Consider the following 21348-nt stretch of genomic DNA (forward strand, 5'->3'; position numbering starts at 1 on the left):
AAGTACGCACAAAACATCATTCAAAATTGTGCTAAATTCATTCTCTGAAAATTATTTTGAGCAGTTAGTTCATTAGCACAAGTGAATAGTAAACAGTTGTGAACATACACTTGACCTCTTATAACAAATAATCCTAAGCTAATATGAGCATCACAGCAGATACCCTGTTTAGTGAACACAGGGTTGTCATAGCAAGACTGGATATTGTAACAGGCAGATCCTCCAAAAATAAACAAAGAACATACCCATTCAAAAAAAGCAGATAAAAATTCACTTTACTCCTACATGAGAGACAATCTCTACTCGTGTGTGGTCATCTACATGAGTGCTAAAAGGAATCCGTCAAACTTCGGTTACACAATAAATCAGTCAAATCTAAAGGGCCTAAATTCAACTGAATACCTAGGAACTACAATTACAAACCACTTCAATTGGAAGAAACACATAGAAAGTGGTGTGGGGAAGAATAACCAAGGACTGTGTTTTATTGGCAGGACACTTAGAAAATGTAACAGATATACCAAAGAGACTGCCTACACCTACACTTGTCCATCCTCTTTTAGAATACTGCTACGCGGTGTGGAATCATTACCAGATAGGATTGACGGAGTACATCAAGAAAGTTCAAAGAATGACAGCATGTTTTGTATTATCATGAAATAGGGGAGAGAGTGTGGCTGAAATGATACAGGATTTGGCATGGACATAATTAAAATGAAGGCATTTTTCATTGTGGCAGAATCTTCTCATGAAATTTCAGTCACCAACTTTCTCCTAGGTGGTTCGATGAACCCTCTGACAGAAATTTAAATGGCATTTGCAGAGTATCCGTGTAGATGTAGATGAAAATGATGGAAGATAAATTATATTCAAAATACCAGTACAGATCACAAGAATTTATTAAAAACTAAAAACCACATGCCAAAATGGTAGCCAGTTTCGATTTAGTCAAAAATTATCTACAGACAATATCTGAGCAGGTGGTGAGCAGAGACAATGGGAGAGCATTGGTAAGTGTTGGAGAACCGCAAGGAGGTAGTCTGAGCAGTTACCAGTGGTGTCCTCCAGTACTTACCAATACTCCGTCACCATCTGATGAGACATGGTCTGAAGACGATTTTCAGTTAAATCAAAACTGGCTACGATTTTGTTGTGTGGTTTTTAGTTTTTAATAAATTTTTGTGATATAGACTGATTCGTATTGTAATTATCTATTAGATCACTGTTAATTCCAGTAATGTTTACAAAAGTTATTAAATGATGTTTGGTTTTTGTAGGTGTCTGTTGGCTCAAGAACTAATGAGTCATTGGTACTGCTTATTTCTAGTAGCCTCGTTTTATGGAATGATTAAGCAAATCTCTGAGCATCAGAAGTGCTACCTACAAATCCCTCTCAGAAAAGAAAGGTAACTAACTGTCCACATTGAGGGTAGACACTGGTTACAAATCATGCCTCCTCTGCACCACTCCTCACCCTGGTGACACTTGCTTCACCCACACAATACACCTCCCATTTAAAATAAAATGTCTGCATTGTAAGTGTTGTTTGCATATCAGTTCATTGTTGGAATCCTTACTTTCAGAACTTTCAGTAATGGGAAGACTTCAAGTGTCAATGCTTTGTGTCTGATCACTTCCACAACTAATAATAATAATAATAATGTGTGATGATGGAGGTTGTGAAAAAAATGGTTAAGCATGAACATGGAACAGGATTTGTGGTGAGTGAGCGGGTGATAGGGCAAGTGAAGGCCTTCAGGGCAGTCAGCAACACGTTAGCATGTATAACTATTAGACATAGGTACGGAGATCTCACTCTTGTTAATGCATATGCACCAAAAAATGTAAGTGATGTAGAGGAAAAGAGTGAATTCTATGAAGAACTGGAAAGAACAGTGGAGAGCATTAGCAACAACAGAAATCTTAAGATTATTCTGGGAGACTTCAATGCGAAAGTGGGACAAGAAGATATGTATAGACCAACAATTGGAAAAGATAGTTTACTTGCAAAAACAAATGAAAATGGCCTGCCGTTAATCAGTTTTGTGTTAAGTCAGAGTCTTGTGGTGAGTTCAACATTTTTTCCCCACAAACAGATCCACAAAGGCACCTGGATTTCCCCACATGGTAGCACTGTCAATCAGATAGTTCACCTGGTGATAGATGAGAGGCACAAGAAGTGTGTGATGGATGTGAGATCGTACAGAGGAGCAGATGCGGTCACAGACCACTTCCTAGTCATAGCCAAATTACAGTTACAGCAGTGCTACAAAATGAAAAAGAACAACATGGCCAAGAGACAGTTTGCTACTGGTACCCATCCAATCAGAAGACCCAGGAAGAGATGGGAGGATGGGCTACAGAAAGACCTCTGCCAACTAGGAGTTCATGACAACTGGAACCAAGTGCACAAGATCGCATCTATGAAGGAGCATTGTGAGGTCGGCGCATGATCTACAGGGTCCTCGATCACCGATTTGATTGACTGATTGATCATACAGGAATGTAGTGGCTGGTATGTATTGTACATTGTGTAGTTGCTGTTACATTGCACTGTCAATTTGTTCATTTAATGCCGCGAAGTGAGCCATGAAGCAGTTTCTGGTCTTTTGTGAAGTCTGTAGTAGGCTGTATTACTATTACACAGATCACATTTTCCTTCACAAAATTTCTAGAGGCTAGGACTCCACACAGAAGCAAAATTATAATTTATGGTTTATTGCAAAAACTATCTACAACTTGGAGAAGGCATATTCATGCAGTATTTGAGCACATGTGATATATGTGCCTCAATTTTACGGTCACTGGTGTATAGTATAAAGTATGTGTGTAACTCATAGAGTATATGAAAAAGGCGTTCATACATCACACTGAGGTAACAAAAGTCATGGGATGTCTCCTAATAACATGTGGAGCCTCCTTTACACAGCAACTGGATGTGGCATAGACTCAGCTCAACTTTTGAAGTTCCCACCCAAAAGATTAAGCCATGCTGCCTCCATATCCATCCATAATTGCGAAAATGTTGCTGGTGCAGGATTTTGTGCATGAACTGACCTCTTGATTGTGTCGCATAAATGTTCGATGGATTCATGTTGGGCAATCTGGGTGGCCAAATGATTAGTTCGAATGTTCTTCAAACCAGTTGTGAACAAAAGACCCTGTAACACTGCACACTGCCATCCACAAAAATTCCATCGTTGTTTGGGAACATGAATGGCTGCAAATGGTCTCCAAGTAGCCGAACATAACCATTGCCAGTCACTGATCAGTTCAGTTGAACCAGAGCTCCAAATCCATCCCGTCTAAACACAGTCCACACCATTATGGAGCCTCCACCAACTTGCACAGTGCCTTGTTGACAACTTGAGTCCATGGCTTTGTGGGATCTGTGCCACAGCCGAACCCTACCACCAGCTGTTACCAACTGGAATCATGACTCATCTGATGAGGCCACCATTTTCCAATTGTCTAGGGTCCAACTGATATGGTCACAAGCCCAGGAGAGGCACTGCAAATGATTTCATGCTGTTAGCAAAGGCACTCATGTCAGTTGTCTGCTGCCATAGACCATTAACACCAAATTTCGCTGCACTGTGCTAATGGATACACTCATCATATATCCCACATTGATTTGTTATTTCATGCACTATTACATGTCTGTTAGCACTAACAACTCTTACAGAAATACCTCTACTCTCATTTGCTAAGTGAAGGCCGTTGACCACTGTATTGTCCTTGGTGATAGGTAATGCCTGAAATTTGGTATGCTTGGCACACTCTTGACACTGAGGATCTCAGAATATTAAATTCTCATACGATTTCCAAAATGGAATGTCACATGCATCTAGCTCCAACTACCACTCCACATTCACAGTCTGTTAATTCCCATTGTGAGGCCATGATCACTTCGGACACCTTTTCACATGAATCACCTGAGTAAAAATTACAACTCTGCCAATGCACTTCCCTTTTATACCTTGCATATGCAATACTTCTGCCATCTGTATATGTGCATATCACTATTCCATGTCTTCTGTCACCTCAGTGTAGTTTCAGATCCTGTAACCCCCACTACAATATTTCACCCATTAATACTAGCTTTTGTGAAAAAATGTAATTATTGGTAACTTACATAATCAATATTACATTCTCTCAAAACTATGATTAAAGTACTGATTTTCTAAAAAAATAATTTAGTATCATGACTCGAACATAATTTAGCCAGTTGTTTTTTACTCTTTAGAGAATTCCTTCACACTGCTCAAGAAAAACAAGTTTTCTCTCTAACAGAACAGATGTGCATATTTTAGCTCAATGCTTACTCAGGGAAACCATCCAAACTTAACTCTAGATTTTTGTCATTATTATGGAAAACCATAAACAGAACAGAAGGCAACTGAAAGAGGTAAACTGTAGCTTACTGTTAGTACTTTCATTTTATGACTAATGAAGATATCGGCATATGAGGCATGTATTCTTATACACTTGTTGTGCATGCTGAATACTGCATAAAAGGCTGATTCAAAGCAGCTCTATCCCATATGAGTATCTTCACCACTGCACAAATACTGCAACCTACATCTATTTGAACCTTCTTGTTGTATGTTTAAATCTGATGAATAAGGAAGCTTTGGAAAACAAGTTATCCATTCTCAAAATAACCGAACCAACCTCATAGAAGTTGAGTCAGGTCAATGAAGCATTATTTCCTTGGAATAGGGAAACCATTGGTGTAAATAATGCCTATGTCACTGAGTGAACTTGGTTACCATAAACAGTTTCATGCACTGTTCAACTGAACAGTCCTTGCATGCTGGCATATGATGTTGAACCAAAGTATTGCAGAATCTCCGCCTTGTTTCAGTTTCTCTGGTTTTCACTGTATGAAGTCTTTGCAATACTGGCATCTGACACTGAACCAAAGTATAAGAGAAACTTTTCCAAGCTTCAGTGGTGGAAACATATAATATGAATTAGAGGCTTTCACTGGTTTTCACCGCATGTAAACGTTCCCTGTGAAAGTTGATTGTTTGAACCATATTACAAGTTTTTGTGGTTAGCTGTCCTGGCTTCTTGCAAGTGTTTCACTTTCCATTACTTTGCGTTAGAGGAAGTTTGCCAACAATTTATTTATTCATTTATTCTCCTTAGACAAATACAAGGGTTTGTTTTGGATTGTTGACATACAACAGCTCTACATTTTGTTTATTTCCTGGCACACTGCTTTCTCATGAACTCTATTACGTGGCTACAGGTAGTGTGGCTGTATACACTCCAGATAGATTTGCAATTACTGTCAATACACAACCTGGGCAAGCACAGGCATATCAGTAACTTAGATCCCTTCCACAGATGCTATACTAATTAGTAAAAGGAAAAAGCTGAAGCCAGAAAACAGGGTGTTGGCACAATTTTACACAATGCTTGTATTCTGCAATCTTCCCAGTCTCACTGCTTCTTTATGCCCGATGTTACTGCATCTTCATGACAATATTTACAGAATGTCAACTGAGTTTTGTAATTTCTGCTATTTTTTGATTTAGAAGAGTCTTGGTTCATGTTGTTCATTTCATATTTAGGCACACATAATTCTAAGTTACACAAATATTAAAGTGAAAAAAAAAAACATTGTTTTACAAGTCAGATAAATTTTTGACCAGAATTTTAAAGCATACAACATAATAATAATATAAATTATGTTATTTGAGAAAACAAGAATGGGACCATATGTAAATCTGACCAACTATCTGCAACATGAGCGTCTATTCTCTAGGGAACAAACAACACTTCCATCTGAGTCTTCTACTATTATGATGACGTCATCTGCTTGTGTATCACCATCATTTTTAAGCCAAAGAACAAACAGCACAACCTAGAATGGAAATGTGGGGATTCTCCACTGATATAATAAGTGAAACCTGTTAATGCACCACTTACATGAAGGCATAATAGCCATGCCCATCAGTATTCTTTTTAACATGGGACCACTAGTCAGTAGTCAATGTTTCATAGATGACATGCACAAACTGAGTGAAGCTCAAATTTCTTATCATTATACTCTTTCTTTTTAACACATAGGGATTTTGAAACTATGTGAGGGGTATGTCATAGAAAGTAAGAAGTAAAAGCTTATTTTTCTTCAAATATTTTCTGTTTGTAGTAATTGTAAGAATGTATTCATAAAACCCATCTTTCAAAGAATCTAGATGTATGAGAGATAGTGACCAAAAGCATTATATGGCTTACTCTATGAAAAAGCTAGCAATAATCTAGCAGCAGGCTAAATTACTTTATAATTATGATATCTAATTTTAAATAATAAATAATTACAAAATCTTTTCAGGATTTGAACCACTTATTGGATAATCCTATTTACAAGGTCTTAGGATGTGCATAATGACAAATTCACCTGCTTTGAGCTGTGCTGCAAATGCAAATAATTTTCGATATTTTGGAACAAGGTCTTCAGTGAGCTTAGACAGAATAAGAATTTGTGGTCGCCAGTTCTTAGTATGAGGTGGCCCTTCTTCAAGCCGTAGGAGACTGTAACGTGCTGCTGACAGTGCTAGACCACGAATTCCATCACCCCACTCTTTCTCCGCTCTGAAAAACAAAGATATATTTTGAATAACCACTTCACACAAGTAATTCAGTCAATGGAAAATTGACGCTGATGTAACTTTAAAGTGCAAATTAATATCAAGATGTGACACATAGTCAAGCAAGAAGTATGTGCTCATTTTCTGAAATTTAAAATGTTGAATATTGGTGATACAGATGTTGGATAAATATTTAATAGTAACTATATGTAAGGCAACTGCTTTGTTGACATGTTTTGAATACACTGAACTTCAGAATATCTGGGAAAGGTTACAAAATTCAAGGGTAGCACAGTGATGGCAATTATAAGGCAAACTAGAAAATACAATATAAAGAGAGCATGAATAAACTGTACCACACCAGGAGAAGAACTTCAAACAGGCAGTATGGGGTTATGTGAATATGAAACATTCTCGAATGTAATTGAGTACCCAAGGCGTGACAGATGGAACATCAGTGAAGAAGGATAATGACAAAGTAGAGTAGAGTAAAAATGTGTCATTGTCAGAATTACATGGAAATGACAGTGCATGTTTGGCAAGGTGCCTATATAACATGTATTAGGCTTACAAGCCAATAAAATATTTTTATAGCAGTGTAAGAACAGAGTGAAGGAGCAATGGCTCAAACAACTCATTCATCATCCAGTATATCATGGAAAGAAGTACATAGATGAACTTTTGTATTAAATTGTGGAAAAATATGGGAAAGTAGAGAAGCCGTAGGCACTAGCCACTAAATAAGAAGAGCAAAGACTAAAAGCCACTGTATATGTGCATAAGTATCAGTAACAGTGACATTTTATCAAAAATTGAATGATGAAACAGGCACATAGCATAACAAATTGTAAAAATCACTAGTTAAGCACAATTAATAAATAGCAAACTTAAGCAGAGAGTAAGGGGGCAGCAATAAAACATCTCTAAAACATCAAGCTACCATCACAGAAAATTAATGAGAGATTGGGCGAGGGGCAAAAAGAGGAAGGTAAATAGAATAGAAATCTCATTTGGATGTATGTTTGGAAAACATGGGTAAGCATTGGTAGAGATCTAGAGCAAACAAATGTTAATCTAAGCAATCAGCAGGTCATCAAATATACTGAAGAACCACTGATTGGGTACCCCAGTTTGCTCATTAACTACTTTAGATGGATTTTTAGTTTGATGTGTACGAATTTTCAATTCTTCAAGATGTCCAGATTCCATCCCTTATGTTCAATGAGAAAATTTCCATATCTCAATTATGGCTGAAAGTACATGAGCAAAGGGCGCTATTAGTCTTGGAAGTGTGTGACTAAAAATGGCAGTAACCAACAGGAACCTCATTGTTTGAGGAAACACTCTTCTTGCTCCCTGGACATTAAAGACCAACATCCCCATGGATGAGACACTAGCATTTATAATTTAAAAAAATCTCATGAAATGCAATAAAACTAGCACTGGTAAGGTCTGCATACTCTTGGAATTATTACAGTTATCCTTGTCCTTTAATTATTTTACTTTCAGTGATAAGACTTACTACCAAAAATGGTAATGAACTCTTTATTATATTTACTCATTTGTCTTACAGCTACCACCACTGTGCTACTCTTGATTTTTGTAAAATTTTCCAGATATTCTCACTACGAGAGTATTCAAAATGCATAAGTAGTTGCCTTACGTCTCGTGACTACTAAACATTTATCCAGTGTCCGTATCAGCACTGTTCAACATTTTAAACTGCAATTTAATGAGTTCCAAAATAAAGTGGCCCATTTTAATTAGCAGAAACCACTCACTTTGGAAGTTATTTAATTTGTTATACTGTACTAAGATTTTCATAATTAAGATCTGAATGCTCAACACACTCGTGCATGAAAAAAAATCATTTCTATTATGAACCTCCTGTAAATATTTTGAACTATGGAAAAACAGAACATGTAAGCAAACCTAGATGGTTGCTCATATGACAGCTACAATGATTGTTGCTGGACCATCATTGCCACATGCTGCCAGTGACCCATAATTACACAGCTGTAGGAATCCTTCAGTTTTCCCACTCCACACCTGTCCCTCCTCCACAGAATAAGTGACACTGTCTTTCAAAGCAGATGCTACACCCACACCATTATTGGTAAACAAACCTCAATGCTTGTAATGGTGTTGTACTGTCACCCACTGTTGTAGTGTCCCACTATAGCTTCTGCTAGCGCCAGGGAACCCTTCATGTGCTCATGCTATTCTCAGAAGCAAGAATCCATACAATGTTCATCATTCGACAACAGCAAAGCCAGCAGTACAGAATTCACCTGGTCAGAGTACAGAGATGATGCTATGAGTACAGTAGCCAAGTATAGCTTTCACCATGCTGGCAAAGGTGTGCTGGCCACTTAGTCAGTACTCGTTATGGGTGCTGATGCAAGAAGCACTATGTCGGCGGATGCAGCTTTGGTTGCGCACACAGGCAACACAGTCCTTAATTCAGCAAGTGTGGTGGATTGGGCCTTGCTGCTCCTAAATGTGTTGCAGACGAGACACCAGTCTCACAAGCAAATGACACAGTGACTAGCTGCAACTGGCATTTCAGGGGGTTCTGCGACCACAACTGTGGTTACTGAAGGTCTTACATTCCTGAAAGGGTTAATCCTGGCTGGGAACCAGATATGGAGGTGGACGTGACCACAAAGGAACAACTTGACATGGATCCATCCTCGAGGAAGTGTCCTGTGGCAGCTTCTGAGGATATCTCCTCTAAGAAATCTGCTGCCCTCAAAAAGCAAGGTGCCTAAGGTGTGCACAAAGAAGAAGTCCTCTGCCATGGGCACGAAGGCCACCAAGGGTGACCTTCCCACCAAGGACAGCTTCCGAGTGCCGAACAGGAAGCACACTGCCAGGGCAGCTGTGCCCACACAGGTACAGCCATTACCAACTGCAAACTGGTATGTCACATTCACTGACATGCCAACTGATGACAATATCACACAGCCAAGTAGACCAAAGACAGTCGCACCTCCTCCCATTTTAAAAAAATGGTTGAGCATTTTTTTAAAGTTTTCAAGAGCAGATCAGCCTAAATCTTCTGTCGTTATTAGAACAGTGGGCCAAGACACTTTTAAGGTCACCGTAAAATCATGAGAGGCTTACGATGTGACTATGGGTGTGGCTAAGCCCCAAGGTCTGCCAGACTATACTCACTCATCTCAACCACTCAGGCTACTCAAGATAGTGTTCCACAAACTACCTTTCCAAATTGACCCTGCCCACCTCAAAAAGGAGCTGGAAGAAGTAAGTTCTGGCATCAGGGTGGTCTGCCGCATGAAAATGCTGCATGCAAATAAACAGACCTCGCTATTTAAGGTTACTTGATTGACAACATAGAAAACAGTAAAGTATTCCAGCTGAAAAACATTGCAAAAATCACTGGAATACAGGTTTAAAAATAACATGGCAAGGGCCAGAGGGCACAATGTTTTTGGTGTCAAGGCCTAAACCATGTAGCTAAGATCTGCACTATGCTGTCCAAAAGCATAACATGTGCTGAGCCGATGAAAGTCTTGAGTGCAAAGCAAAGCCAGAGGAAAAGAACCTGTGCTAAAAGCACTTTGCTAGCTATCGTGGATGTGACACTTCCTGAAAGGCCGACACTAAGCAGCATACCAATAACAATCCGGCCAGACAAGTTACTCCTGGCCTTAGTTTTAGTAATGTCACGAGGGGAAAGGGTATACACCCCCCACCCCCACTCCGGTCAGGCTCTATTGACACAACTTCATATGGAAAAGTGTGCAAATGGTTGTTGCTGGCCAATGGGCTGGGACTGGATAGGGAATACCTGGCTACCTCCTCCATTAGTGAAGTCGCTACCGGGCGCGGATCAAATAGGGAGCGCTTGGCTGCCCAACAAGCTGTGGTAAACGTTTATGGGAATGAACCAGAGAGGGAATGCCTGCAAAACATAAACACTTCCGCAAATGAGGAAACGGGTGCTAACCATGAGGACTTAGGAAATGAGCTCCACTCTATTGTAAAAACAGTCAAAGCGTTGCTCCAGACTTTTCCCACTGTGCTTGAGATGGCAATGCAGACAGCCCTTTTGGCCAACCACAAGAGGCAACATAGGTGCACCATTCATAATACAGTCCATGGCCTAACCCCATGCACATGGAATGCATGTAGCGTATGTCCACAGGTAGGAGAGTTCCGGCAGTTCCTTCGTGATGAGACAGTTGACATCTGCCTCATCCAGGAAATCTTCCTAAAACCTTAAGACCTAGCTGGAACACCATACTGTACAGGTCCCACAACTAGCAACAACAGAGGCCACTGCTATTGCAGGAGAAACAATGTCAGGTCGGATTACATTTATTTCAGTTTATCGGCCACCTGGAAGACCACTAAAACCAAGATATGTTGAAGCATTACTGTCTCTCCATGGTAAACCTTTTGCTGTGGGAGACTTTAATGCAAAAAACCCTGAGTTGCATTCAAGAGTAATAAATAATAGTGGTCGCTGTCCACTGCGTGTAGTTCGCCAGCACAATGCAGTAGTCTTAGGGCCATGTGACCCGACACACTACTAAAACAACGCACACGGCTGCTCTGATGTGCTCAACATTGCAGTGATGAGGGGAGTGGGACACCTCACTACTACCACAAGTTAAATGGCCCTCTTGTCAGACTACCTGCTGGTAATTTTCAACATAAGACATTAACGGCGTGGAGTCACCAGAACGATGTTGGCAGCTATGAAGGGTAAATTGGGAACAGATTAGAGAGGAGCTACAAGACTCTCTTGCTGCCACCCGAGACACTGATATCCTCAGTGCAGACAAGACATTGCGACAGCTAACAGTGGACACTCTCCGAGCTGTAGACACTACCACACCAAGGGGTACACAAAGGCCTCCTGACAGATAAGCTCAGCTAGTCCCTGGGATATTGCAGGCCTTTTCAGATAAAAATAGGCTTTTCCACAAATGGCAAATTACACACAATCCTGCCACCAAATGCCACCTAAACTGGCTGCATCATGAAATAAAGGTGGCGGTGGAAAACCACTGAAATCCAAGACTGGGCAGATAAAGTAGCCATGCTTTGTGTTGAAGATGGCTCTGCCTGGTGAATAACTAAGCAGTTACCAAGGAAAGGGCACCATCTTCCTCCTCTGAAAGTCAGCAGGCGGGTTGTCTGCAAGTCTGACAGCAAGGCTAATGTCTTGACTGACAGCTTTGTGAACAACTTCACACCAATACAGGATAATACAGATGAAGAACACACACAAACTGTACAAAAATGGCTGCCCATTTCCCTTGCAGACTACACAGGTGATGCCATTGAACCGGTCGCTGAGGGGAAGTAAATGTCCAACTTCGCTCCCTAAATATCAGGAAGGCCTACGGCTGTGACCAGGTGGAAGCTCTTATGCTGAAACAACTGGCACCAGATGCACTGAGGTCTATCACAAATGCCTTCAACTATGTTCAGTGGACTGGCAACTACCCCTCTGCATGGGAACACACGGAGGTGGTTGCCTTTCCCAAACAAGGCAAAGACGTGAGGTTTCCACAAAACTATAGGCTGATTAGTCTGCTCCCTGTTCTATCTAAGGTATTCGAAAAAAATCATATCAAATGGTTCATGGAGCATATGAACAGGGAGGGGTTGATTCCCACAAAGTAGTTCGGTTTCCAGCATGGCCACAGCATGCAACACCATCTACTGCATGTTGTTGAGGACACGGTAGGAGACCTGGAGCATCGAGAGTACTCAGGGGTGGTATTTCTTGACACCTCCAAGGCCTTTGACTGCATTTGAAATGGGTGCCTCTACAATTTTTTTGTACTGTGGGTTCCGACACCACATGTCAGACTCATCATGTCATACCTGTGTGACCTGGGTTTTCACGTTCATGTGGCAGGTGGCCTATATGTGCAGGAGTGCTGCAGGGGTCGTTTCTCGACTCCCTGATTTACAGGAGGCAATTTGTCAAAATGTTGCCACTGAATGATGCCTTGACTCAGCTGATAATTCAAGAAGCCTTCAAAGATTTTATTTCTTCTCCCAGAACTTGAATTCCCTTTCCGTTTTTCACCTCAGCTTCTCTTATTGCTTGCTTAATGTGCAGACTGAGTCTGCTTTGTGTGTGTGTGTGTGGGGGGGGGGGGGGGGGGGGGCTAATGGAATGAAAGACAGATCTGTCCCATACATACCTGAAGTTGGGTGCTTGGCATCAAGTCACAAGTGGTGGTAATTATTTCCCCTTTTAGTGCTGGACTGAGGCAGGTTACAGAGGATTTAGGTTCACTATGTAGAGGCTTTACTAAGGAAGATACCGTGGTTGTTGTGGGTGGGCCGGGCAACAGTATTGACAGAGATCTGGGGTACAGCATAGTGTGTGACCTGGCAAAGATTGCATCAACATCGAGTCATACCAGTGTTGGGTTTGTGTCGGTTCTGGAGCGCTACGACCGACCCCATTTGAGCTCTTCTGTCAGGAGAGTTAATTTGGAGTTGGAACGGCTACTTGGATCTGGTGCAGGGTCACACATTGGTGTGGTTCCTGTTGATTCACTCTGTAGGTGGAACTGTATTAGACATGGCCTACACCTCAACCAGAAAGGGAAGGGTAAACTGGCTGGGCTGATAGCAGGAAATTTAAAGGGGGGAGGAACTACATCTCATGGTGGAAACTCTTTTTTAGTGTAGGATCAGTGTCCAGTGGGAAACTCAGCCAGGCAAGTACTAAAGATGTTAAAAAAGTTCAAGATACTCAAAAAAGTAAAGTGAAAAATAAAGTTAGTATATTTCATCAAAATATTGGCGATTGAAGAATAAAATTGATGAACTTCTGCTTTGTTTAGAAGATATAGAAACTAAGAATGTAATAGATGTACTATGCCTGTCTGAGCATCACATTGTCACTGATATGCAAAAGGTTAGCATCAATGGGTACAAATTAGCTGCACATGTAAGTAGAGATAATATGATGAGAGGAGGAGTTGCCATATATGTCAAAAGCTTCCACAGTGTAAAAAATTTAGAAACTAAAAAATTTTGTGTAGAGCAACATGGAAGCATGTGCCACTGAACTAAAACTAAATGATGGCACTTTCATAATTGTAACAGTGTATAGGTCCCCCTCAGAGAATTTCCAGCTATTTCTAGAAAACTTGGATGCTTTGTTGTGCTATCTGTCAGACAGGGGGAAGCAAATTGTCATTTGTGGGGATTTCAATGTTGATTCCCTGAAAGAGTGTATGTAATAGGAAGAATGACCTTGTAGTATTACTCAGTTCTTTCAATTTGAGCTCCCTCATTGATTTTCCTACTCGAATAACAAAGAACAGCAGGACATTGATAGATAACTTTTTTATAGACCAAGATAAGTTTAAGGACATAAATGCTTATCCTGTTGAGAATGGTCTTTCAGATCATGGTGCACAGCTAGTTACAGTACATGACATAGCTCCATGCAGCATATCAAATCAGAATTTCAAAGCAGTGCATTCAATTAACAATATAAATATTGCAAACTTTACGGAAAGCCTACAGCAGCTAGACTGGGATGAACTGCACAAGGAACCCGATGCAAACTTGAAATATAACTTATTTCGCGATACATTTTTAAGGGTATTTGAAAATTGTTTTCCCACAAAAATAGTTAAACATAATTCCAATAAATCATATAAAAAACCTTGGCTAACTAAAGGAATAAGAATATCCTGCAACCGTAAAAGAGAACTGTATCTAACAGCAAGAGGAAGTACTGAGCCCGAAATTGTTCAATATTATAAAAACTATTGTGAAGTACTAAGAGTAGTTATTAAAAAGTCCAGAAGCATGTGTATCATGTCTGATATCAGTAACTCCGATAATAAAATTAAAGCAATTTGGAATATTATTGAAAAGAAAACAGGGCAACCAAGAGCACAGGAAGACTTTAGTGCCATAAAACTGAATGACAAGTGTACTAACAAACAATCAGAAATTGAAAATCTTTTCAATAATCATTTTTTAAATGTTGTGGAGAAAATAGGATCTAGATCTTCACTAGAAGAGGCAAGGCTACTAATAGAAGAAGCCATATCTGTGCAGTTTGAAACAACTGTATTTCCACCAACCTCTCCCTCTGAAATCAGTAAAATAATAAACTCACTGAAAAGTAAAAGCTCTTACGGGATTGATGGCATTTCCAGCAAGGTAGTTAAAGCTTGTTCCCCACAGATAAGTAGGATTCTCAGCCACGTATGTAATAGCTCTTTGGAGCAGGGTGTTTTCCCCGATAAGACTGAAATATGCCATTGTAAAACCATTGCATAAAAAGGGGGATACGTCGGATGTCAACAACTATCGCCCAATCTCTCTTCTGACAGCTCTATCAAAAATTTTTGAGAAAGTCATGTATTCAAGAGTAGCCTCCCATATTTGTAAAAATAAAGTACTAACAAAATGTCAGTTTGGTTTTCAGAAAGGCTTTTCAACAGAAAATGCTATATACGCTTTCACTGATCAAGTATTAAATGCTCTGAGTAACTGGACATCACCCATTGGTATTTTTTGCGATCTCTCAAAGGTCTTTGATTGTGTAAATCATGAAATTCTTTTAGATAAGCTTAAATCATTATGGTTTGAGGAGGGCAGTGCACAAATGGTTTAATTCATACTTAACTGGAAGAATGCAGAAAGTTGAAATAAGTGGTTCATGTAATGTTAAAACAACAGCTGATTCCTCAAACTGGGGGGCTATCAAGTACCGTACGGGGTTCCACAGGGTTTGGTCTTAGGTCCTTTACTGTTCTTGATATACATTAATGACTTACCATTCCACATTGATGAAGACGCAAAGTTAGTTCTTTTTGCTGATGATACAAGTATAGTAATAACATCCAAAAACCAAGAACTAAGTGATGTAATTGTAAATGATGTTTTTCACAAAATTATTAAGTGGTTCTCAGCAAATGGACTCTCTTTAAATTTTGATAAAACACAGTATATACAGTTCCGTACAGTAAATGGCACAACTCCAGTAATAAATATAGACTTTGAACAGAAGTCTGTAGCTACAGTCAAATTTTCAAAATTTATAGGTGTGTCCATTGATGAGAGGATAAACTGGAAGCAACACATTGATGGTCTGCTGAAATGTCTGAGTTCAGCTACATATGCTATTAGGGTTATTGCAAATTTTGGTGATATGAATCTCAGTAAATTACTTACTATGCCTACTTTCATTCACTGCTTTCGTATGGCATCATATTCTGGGGTAATTCATCATTGAGTAGAAAAGTATTCATTGCTCAAAAACGTGTAATCAGAATAATTGCTGGAGCCCACCCACGGTCATCCTGCAGACATCTATTTAAGAATCTAGGGATCCTCACAGTAACCTCACAGTATATATATTCACTTACGAAAATTAATAGCAGTGTGCATAGCTATAACACCAGGAGAAAGGATGATCTTCTCTATGCAGGGTTAAATCTGACTTTGGCACAGAAAGGGGTAAATTATGCTGCCACAAAAGTCTTTGGTCACCTACCAAACAGCATCAAAAGCCTGACAGATAGCCAACCAACATTTAAAAATAAATTAAAAGAATTTCTAGATGACAACTCGTTCTACTCATTAGCTGAATTTTTAGATATAAATTAAGGGAGGGGGAAAAAAACCAACTTAAACATTAGTGTCATGCAATATTTTGTGTAATGTAATATCTTGTACAGACATCGTTTATTAAACTGACACATTCCACATCATTACGAAGTGTTGTATTCATGATCTAAGGAACAAGTATTAATCTAATCTAGACTACATCCATACAAATGCCTTTGGGATGGCCAGTGACCCTGACATTTTTCAGAGCATTTTAAAGCAACTCATTTGGCCCATCCTTTCTTGTGTGAACTATCCAGATGGTGGTATGATAACTGATCGTAAACACCAAGGAAATTTGAATTATTTACACATTTTCACATTTTCTTTAGTTAATTGTAATCTGTATATAATTTGAGTTTTTTTTTTAAAAAAAAAAAAAAGGCTGGGCATCCAACGCCTAGTATTTATTTCTGGGAAAAAGGCAGCAGCACCCCAACACAGTCACATTTAGAAGCAACTGACAACTATGATAAGGAAGAGCTCGTGTTTTTCCTGGGAGATGTTAACTGCCTTATGTGTTTTACATCTCGAATAGCTGAGATTTCATACCTCTGAGAACAACTGTCAAAAAAGGTGAACAATTTGACAGGTCACTTGGTTTCCAGCAGTTCAAGAGTGCACTAAATCAAAACTTTATCTGCCATCATGCACACCAGATGAGCCAACTGCTTAAGCAATGGATGCAATGCAGTATGAAGTACAGACCACTCATTTCTACAGAGGTAAATATAGGTGGGAGATCGTTAGATTATGTGTATAAGGTACGTAGTATTCTCACAAGAGCGTCACTAGTTATAATACACATATAGTGCACCAATTCCTCGTGTTTTTATACAACACAAATATCTATCTTTAACGGACCAGAAGCCACTAATATCTCTGTTTGGTATCCAGGCCAGCTTACTAGAGAAGATAGCGCAGTGGTTATAATGGTTTCCTAAGGAAACATCATTACAAAATATTTTTCAAGACAATGAGTTGTAATGCCAATATTGATGCGCTCTCAAAGGACCCAAACCTATCTTATATAGTGCCAGTATTTGTAGATATTATTCACTACCCTCAACACAATGTGTACAGATTAAGAAAACCCTCTTTGTTTAAGCTGCTGAATCTACCTCTTTGAGTCTTGTAACCCGGAGACTTTCTGAAGATGTTTAGATCATGTGGTGTAGCAGCTGTCCAGTTCAGTCCCATTACAAAGAGAGAGAGTAAAATAATAATAAAACCAATTCCCAAATCACATTTCGGATTGCTTATGCAATTACAGGTTAAATGATAGGAGACATGGGTCTGTACATCAAATTAATTAAGAAGCTGACAAATTAATTTACTTATTTCAGCATTAAAAATAATTTTCCCTAGCCAACTGAAGCCACCAATAGCTTGCCAAAGTACAGAATTGTCAAATGGATAGGGAGAACCAATTATTGCGATCACCAATCATTTAAATACTCACCAGGACTTAAATCTCCCTAAGTTTCAGTGACCATTAGTTACAAATGCAAGGCAAGGCAACACCTACACAGGGAGAGCAACCCTTCCTACAATCAGTGAGTGTCAATCCCACCCCTCTTCCCAAGACCTCCAACCTGTGCATGGATGGGCCACATCACTCCTCGGCAGAAACCCCAGTTAACCTTTTGTTCTCAGCAGAAGCACACAGTTGTGTGACATTCGAGATTGCACAACTGCTGAGAGATGCCCTCTCGGTCTCAGTTCACTGTTGACCCCAGTAGGAATAATTTTGACTTGCACTAGTGCAGTAGTTGCCAGTTTTTTCCCACTATATGTGTTGCGTTTCCACTGTCTTGGAAGCAACTGTATGCAATGTCATCCAGCTTTAGTCAAGATGTTCACAGTAGAAAGCTTGTAGCACATCTGTCCATGATTAATCTTCAAAGTGATTTGCACCATGAGGAACTAGCTTCATGGTACAATGCTAGCTAGAGTGGTCATCACAATTCATGATATGACCCATTATGCATACTTGGAACTGAATGGCAGCCACAGCCACAGCCGACCACTACAGAAAATCAAAGAAGAATCTTGAGAATTTCGAATAAAGAATGAATTCCTTATTCGAAATTCTCAAGATTCTTCTTTGATTTTCTGGTCTATACTTCCTTTAGCTTTAAATAAATACATAAAAAAAGAGAAAAAAGAAAAATTGGTTATTCCAAATTCACCACATGAGTGACACCATGCTGCCCTGCCAAATCCTTTATGTTGAACTCTACGCTGGCAGTAGAACTTGTGGAGCCCCGTCTTAGGGGCTTCAAGGACCAGCCAAAACACATAATGAAGATGACTGGTATAAATGTACAAACATGGAGAGAATGCACCCTGGACCACTTAGTGTGGAGAAACATTATGTTCACCACTGTCCTCTTGTTCGAAGGAGAACACCACAGTCATGAAGAGGCCATGTGACATTCAAGAAAGCTGTCAGTTACAACCCTTCTGCACCAACTGTTCAGGGCAATTTGTGTAGATGCATGTTTTATGGCAGGAATTATCTGTTCAGTCATCAGAAAAAACTCATAAGATGAGCTGAAATGCTTGCTACATGCAGGAAAAAGTTATGCATACTTGGAACTTAATGGCAGCCACAGCCACAGCCGACCACTACATGTTTTTCTGTTGCTGTTTTCTTTATGGAGACCCAGCTATCTGCTGGACTTTGTTTTCTATAATTTGTTTACATTTAAAAATAGCAAAATGGCCTACAAAACACTTCACAATTAAATGGAGCAGTATTTTCACCACGTCCATGGTTTCGTAGAAAGTTGTCTTTTCTTGTAATCCTGCCAGATGTGTCAATGGATCAATCAATACAATTATGCACACATCAGGTGAGGTCAATAGGAGAGATGCAAACTGATACTCTTGCAGGTACCAGGTCTCACAGGTAAACAACAGCATCATATTTAACGGCTGCCGTGGACTGTTTATCAGCCTCACTTGTTTCAGCTTGTAGATGTGTACCACACAGTCTTCAGTGGTCTATTTACAATGAGCTTGCAATACTTTGTTGTTTTCTGGACATTAATATAGACTATATTATTCCCAGTTGCCCACATTCGGCCTGAACACAGACATGTCTGTTTTCCAAATGTGGTGTGATCTCTGTTCTCAGTTCAACTGGATGCTGTAGATGAGTGTGCAGTGTTAGCTTGAATGAGTGGTTCACCCTATGGTGCTTCCCATCCTGATGAAAAAGTTAGTGTTCTCCAGCATTAACATTTGAGTTACTTAGTATACCACCTGACAGCTGTAATTGCAAAGAGGTATTCACTTCTAGATGTACTTGCTTTTGTTTGTTTCAAGAAGAGTCAGGAATAGTATTTTCTGTGAATTATTTGTACTTGGATGGCGTTAAATGAAACTTGTATTGTTGAGGAAGCAGGCATGTGACAGTTTTCTCCACTCAATAAGTTCTTCATGTACCAACTGTGTCACAACTTTGTCAACAAAATCCAACATCAAAACACTTCACCATACAATTCTGACCCTGAGATGCAATTATTTATTTTGCGCTCTCTCTTAGAAAACAGTTGCCATATGATAGTCAACACTGTTGTTCTCACTAGGACCACTCTGTTCATTCATATCTCCCTTACCGGACACGATAAATTGTTTTATTTCATAGTTAATGTTCAGCAATGTTCAAGGTTTATTAATGACTGTATTTTTTAGAGTAGAAATCTGGATGAACTGTATTACTTCGAAATTAAAAGTAGATGCATTTGTGCAGAACCTGTGAGCAATTTTCCAAGGATGCGCCTTTCAATTTTTTACACTACTTCTTCACTGGTATGACAAATACTTATAACATAAAGAAAGGGGGATAGGGTACAAAGATGAAGAATAAATGAATCAAAGATGTAAATACATTGAGATGAGAGAACTCTTTGGATACCTCCTAATATAATGTCGGATCTCCTTTTGACAGCATACTGCAGTAACTTGAGGTGGCGTGGACTCAAAAAGTCGTTGCAAATCCCCTGCAAAACTACTGGGCTATACTGCCTTTATAGCTGTCTATAACTGTGAATGTGTTGCTGGTGCAGGACTTTGTGCACAAACTGACCTCTTTAACAAGTAACTTAAAGGTTTGATGGGATTCATGTTAGGTGCTCGAATTGTTCAGAATGTTCTTCAAACCATTCATGAACAGTTGTGGCCCAGTGACATGAGGCACTGACATTCACAAAAATTTCATCGTTCTTTGGGGATATGAAGGCCATGAATTGCTGCAAATGGACTCCAAGTAGCCAAACACAACCATTTACAATCTATGATAGTTGAGCCAGAGGACCCAGTCCATTCCACGTAAACACAGCCCAAGCCATTACGGAGCCACAACCAGCTTACATAGTGTCTTGTTGAAAACCTGGCTCCACAGCTTCATGGGGTCTGCACCACATTCAGACCCTAGCATTAGCTCTTACCAACTCAAATCAGGTCTCATATGACAAGCCCATGGTTTTCCAGTTATCTATGGTTCAACCAATAAGTCCAGGAGAGATGTTTGCAGGTAATGTTGTGCTGTTACCAAAGACAATCAAGTCAGTCGTTTACCACCAAAGCCCACTAATACCAAATTTCATCACAGTACTGTATGTAAATGCTACTGCTGTTATCAAGTGAAAGCTGTCGACCACTGCACTGTCCATGTGAGAGATAATGCTTGAAATTTGGTATTCTCCTGACACTATGGACCTCAATTATTCAATTCTCTAACGATTTCCAAAATGGAATGTCCCGTGTGTCTAGCTCCAACTAGTATACAGCATTTGAAGTCTGTTAATTCCCATCATGTGGCAATAATCACATCAAAAACCTTTTCACATGAATCATCTGAGTGCAAATGACAGCTCTGACATTGCACCGCCCTTTTATACCTCGTGTACATAGTACTCCTACCATATGTATGTGTGTGTGTGTGTATTCCTGTTCTGCGACTTTTGCCACCTTGGTGTAGAGCATGAATGCATCTTTCACAACAGGTGCAGTTGAACTGCAATTTGGGGCAAAGCCTAGATACATTTGATGCAGCCCTTTCAAAAAAATGTGTAAAATATTTATACATAAAATTATAATTATA

The 21348-nt window shown here is 39.6% G+C and overlaps 1 protein-coding gene across 1 annotated transcript in view; it reads right to left on the bottom strand.

Moving 5' to 3' along the window:
• The window catches only part of LOC126484987 (solute carrier family 12 member 6), a 201732-nt gene that overhangs the window by 88580 nt on the left and 91804 nt on the right, over positions 1 to 21348 (bottom strand). The window contains exon 12 of the mRNA XM_050108593.1: positions 6413 to 6606. Coding sequence (XP_049964550.1) covers positions 6413 to 6606 — 194 coding nt within the window. The remainder of the gene's footprint in view (positions 1 to 6412; positions 6607 to 21348) is intronic.

The sequence above is a fragment of the Schistocerca serialis genome, chromosome 6, assembly GCF_023864345.2.
Source record: "Schistocerca serialis cubense isolate TAMUIC-IGC-003099 chromosome 6, iqSchSeri2.2, whole genome shotgun sequence".
Classification (NCBI taxonomy): Eukaryota; Metazoa; Arthropoda; class Insecta; order Orthoptera; family Acrididae; genus Schistocerca; species Schistocerca serialis.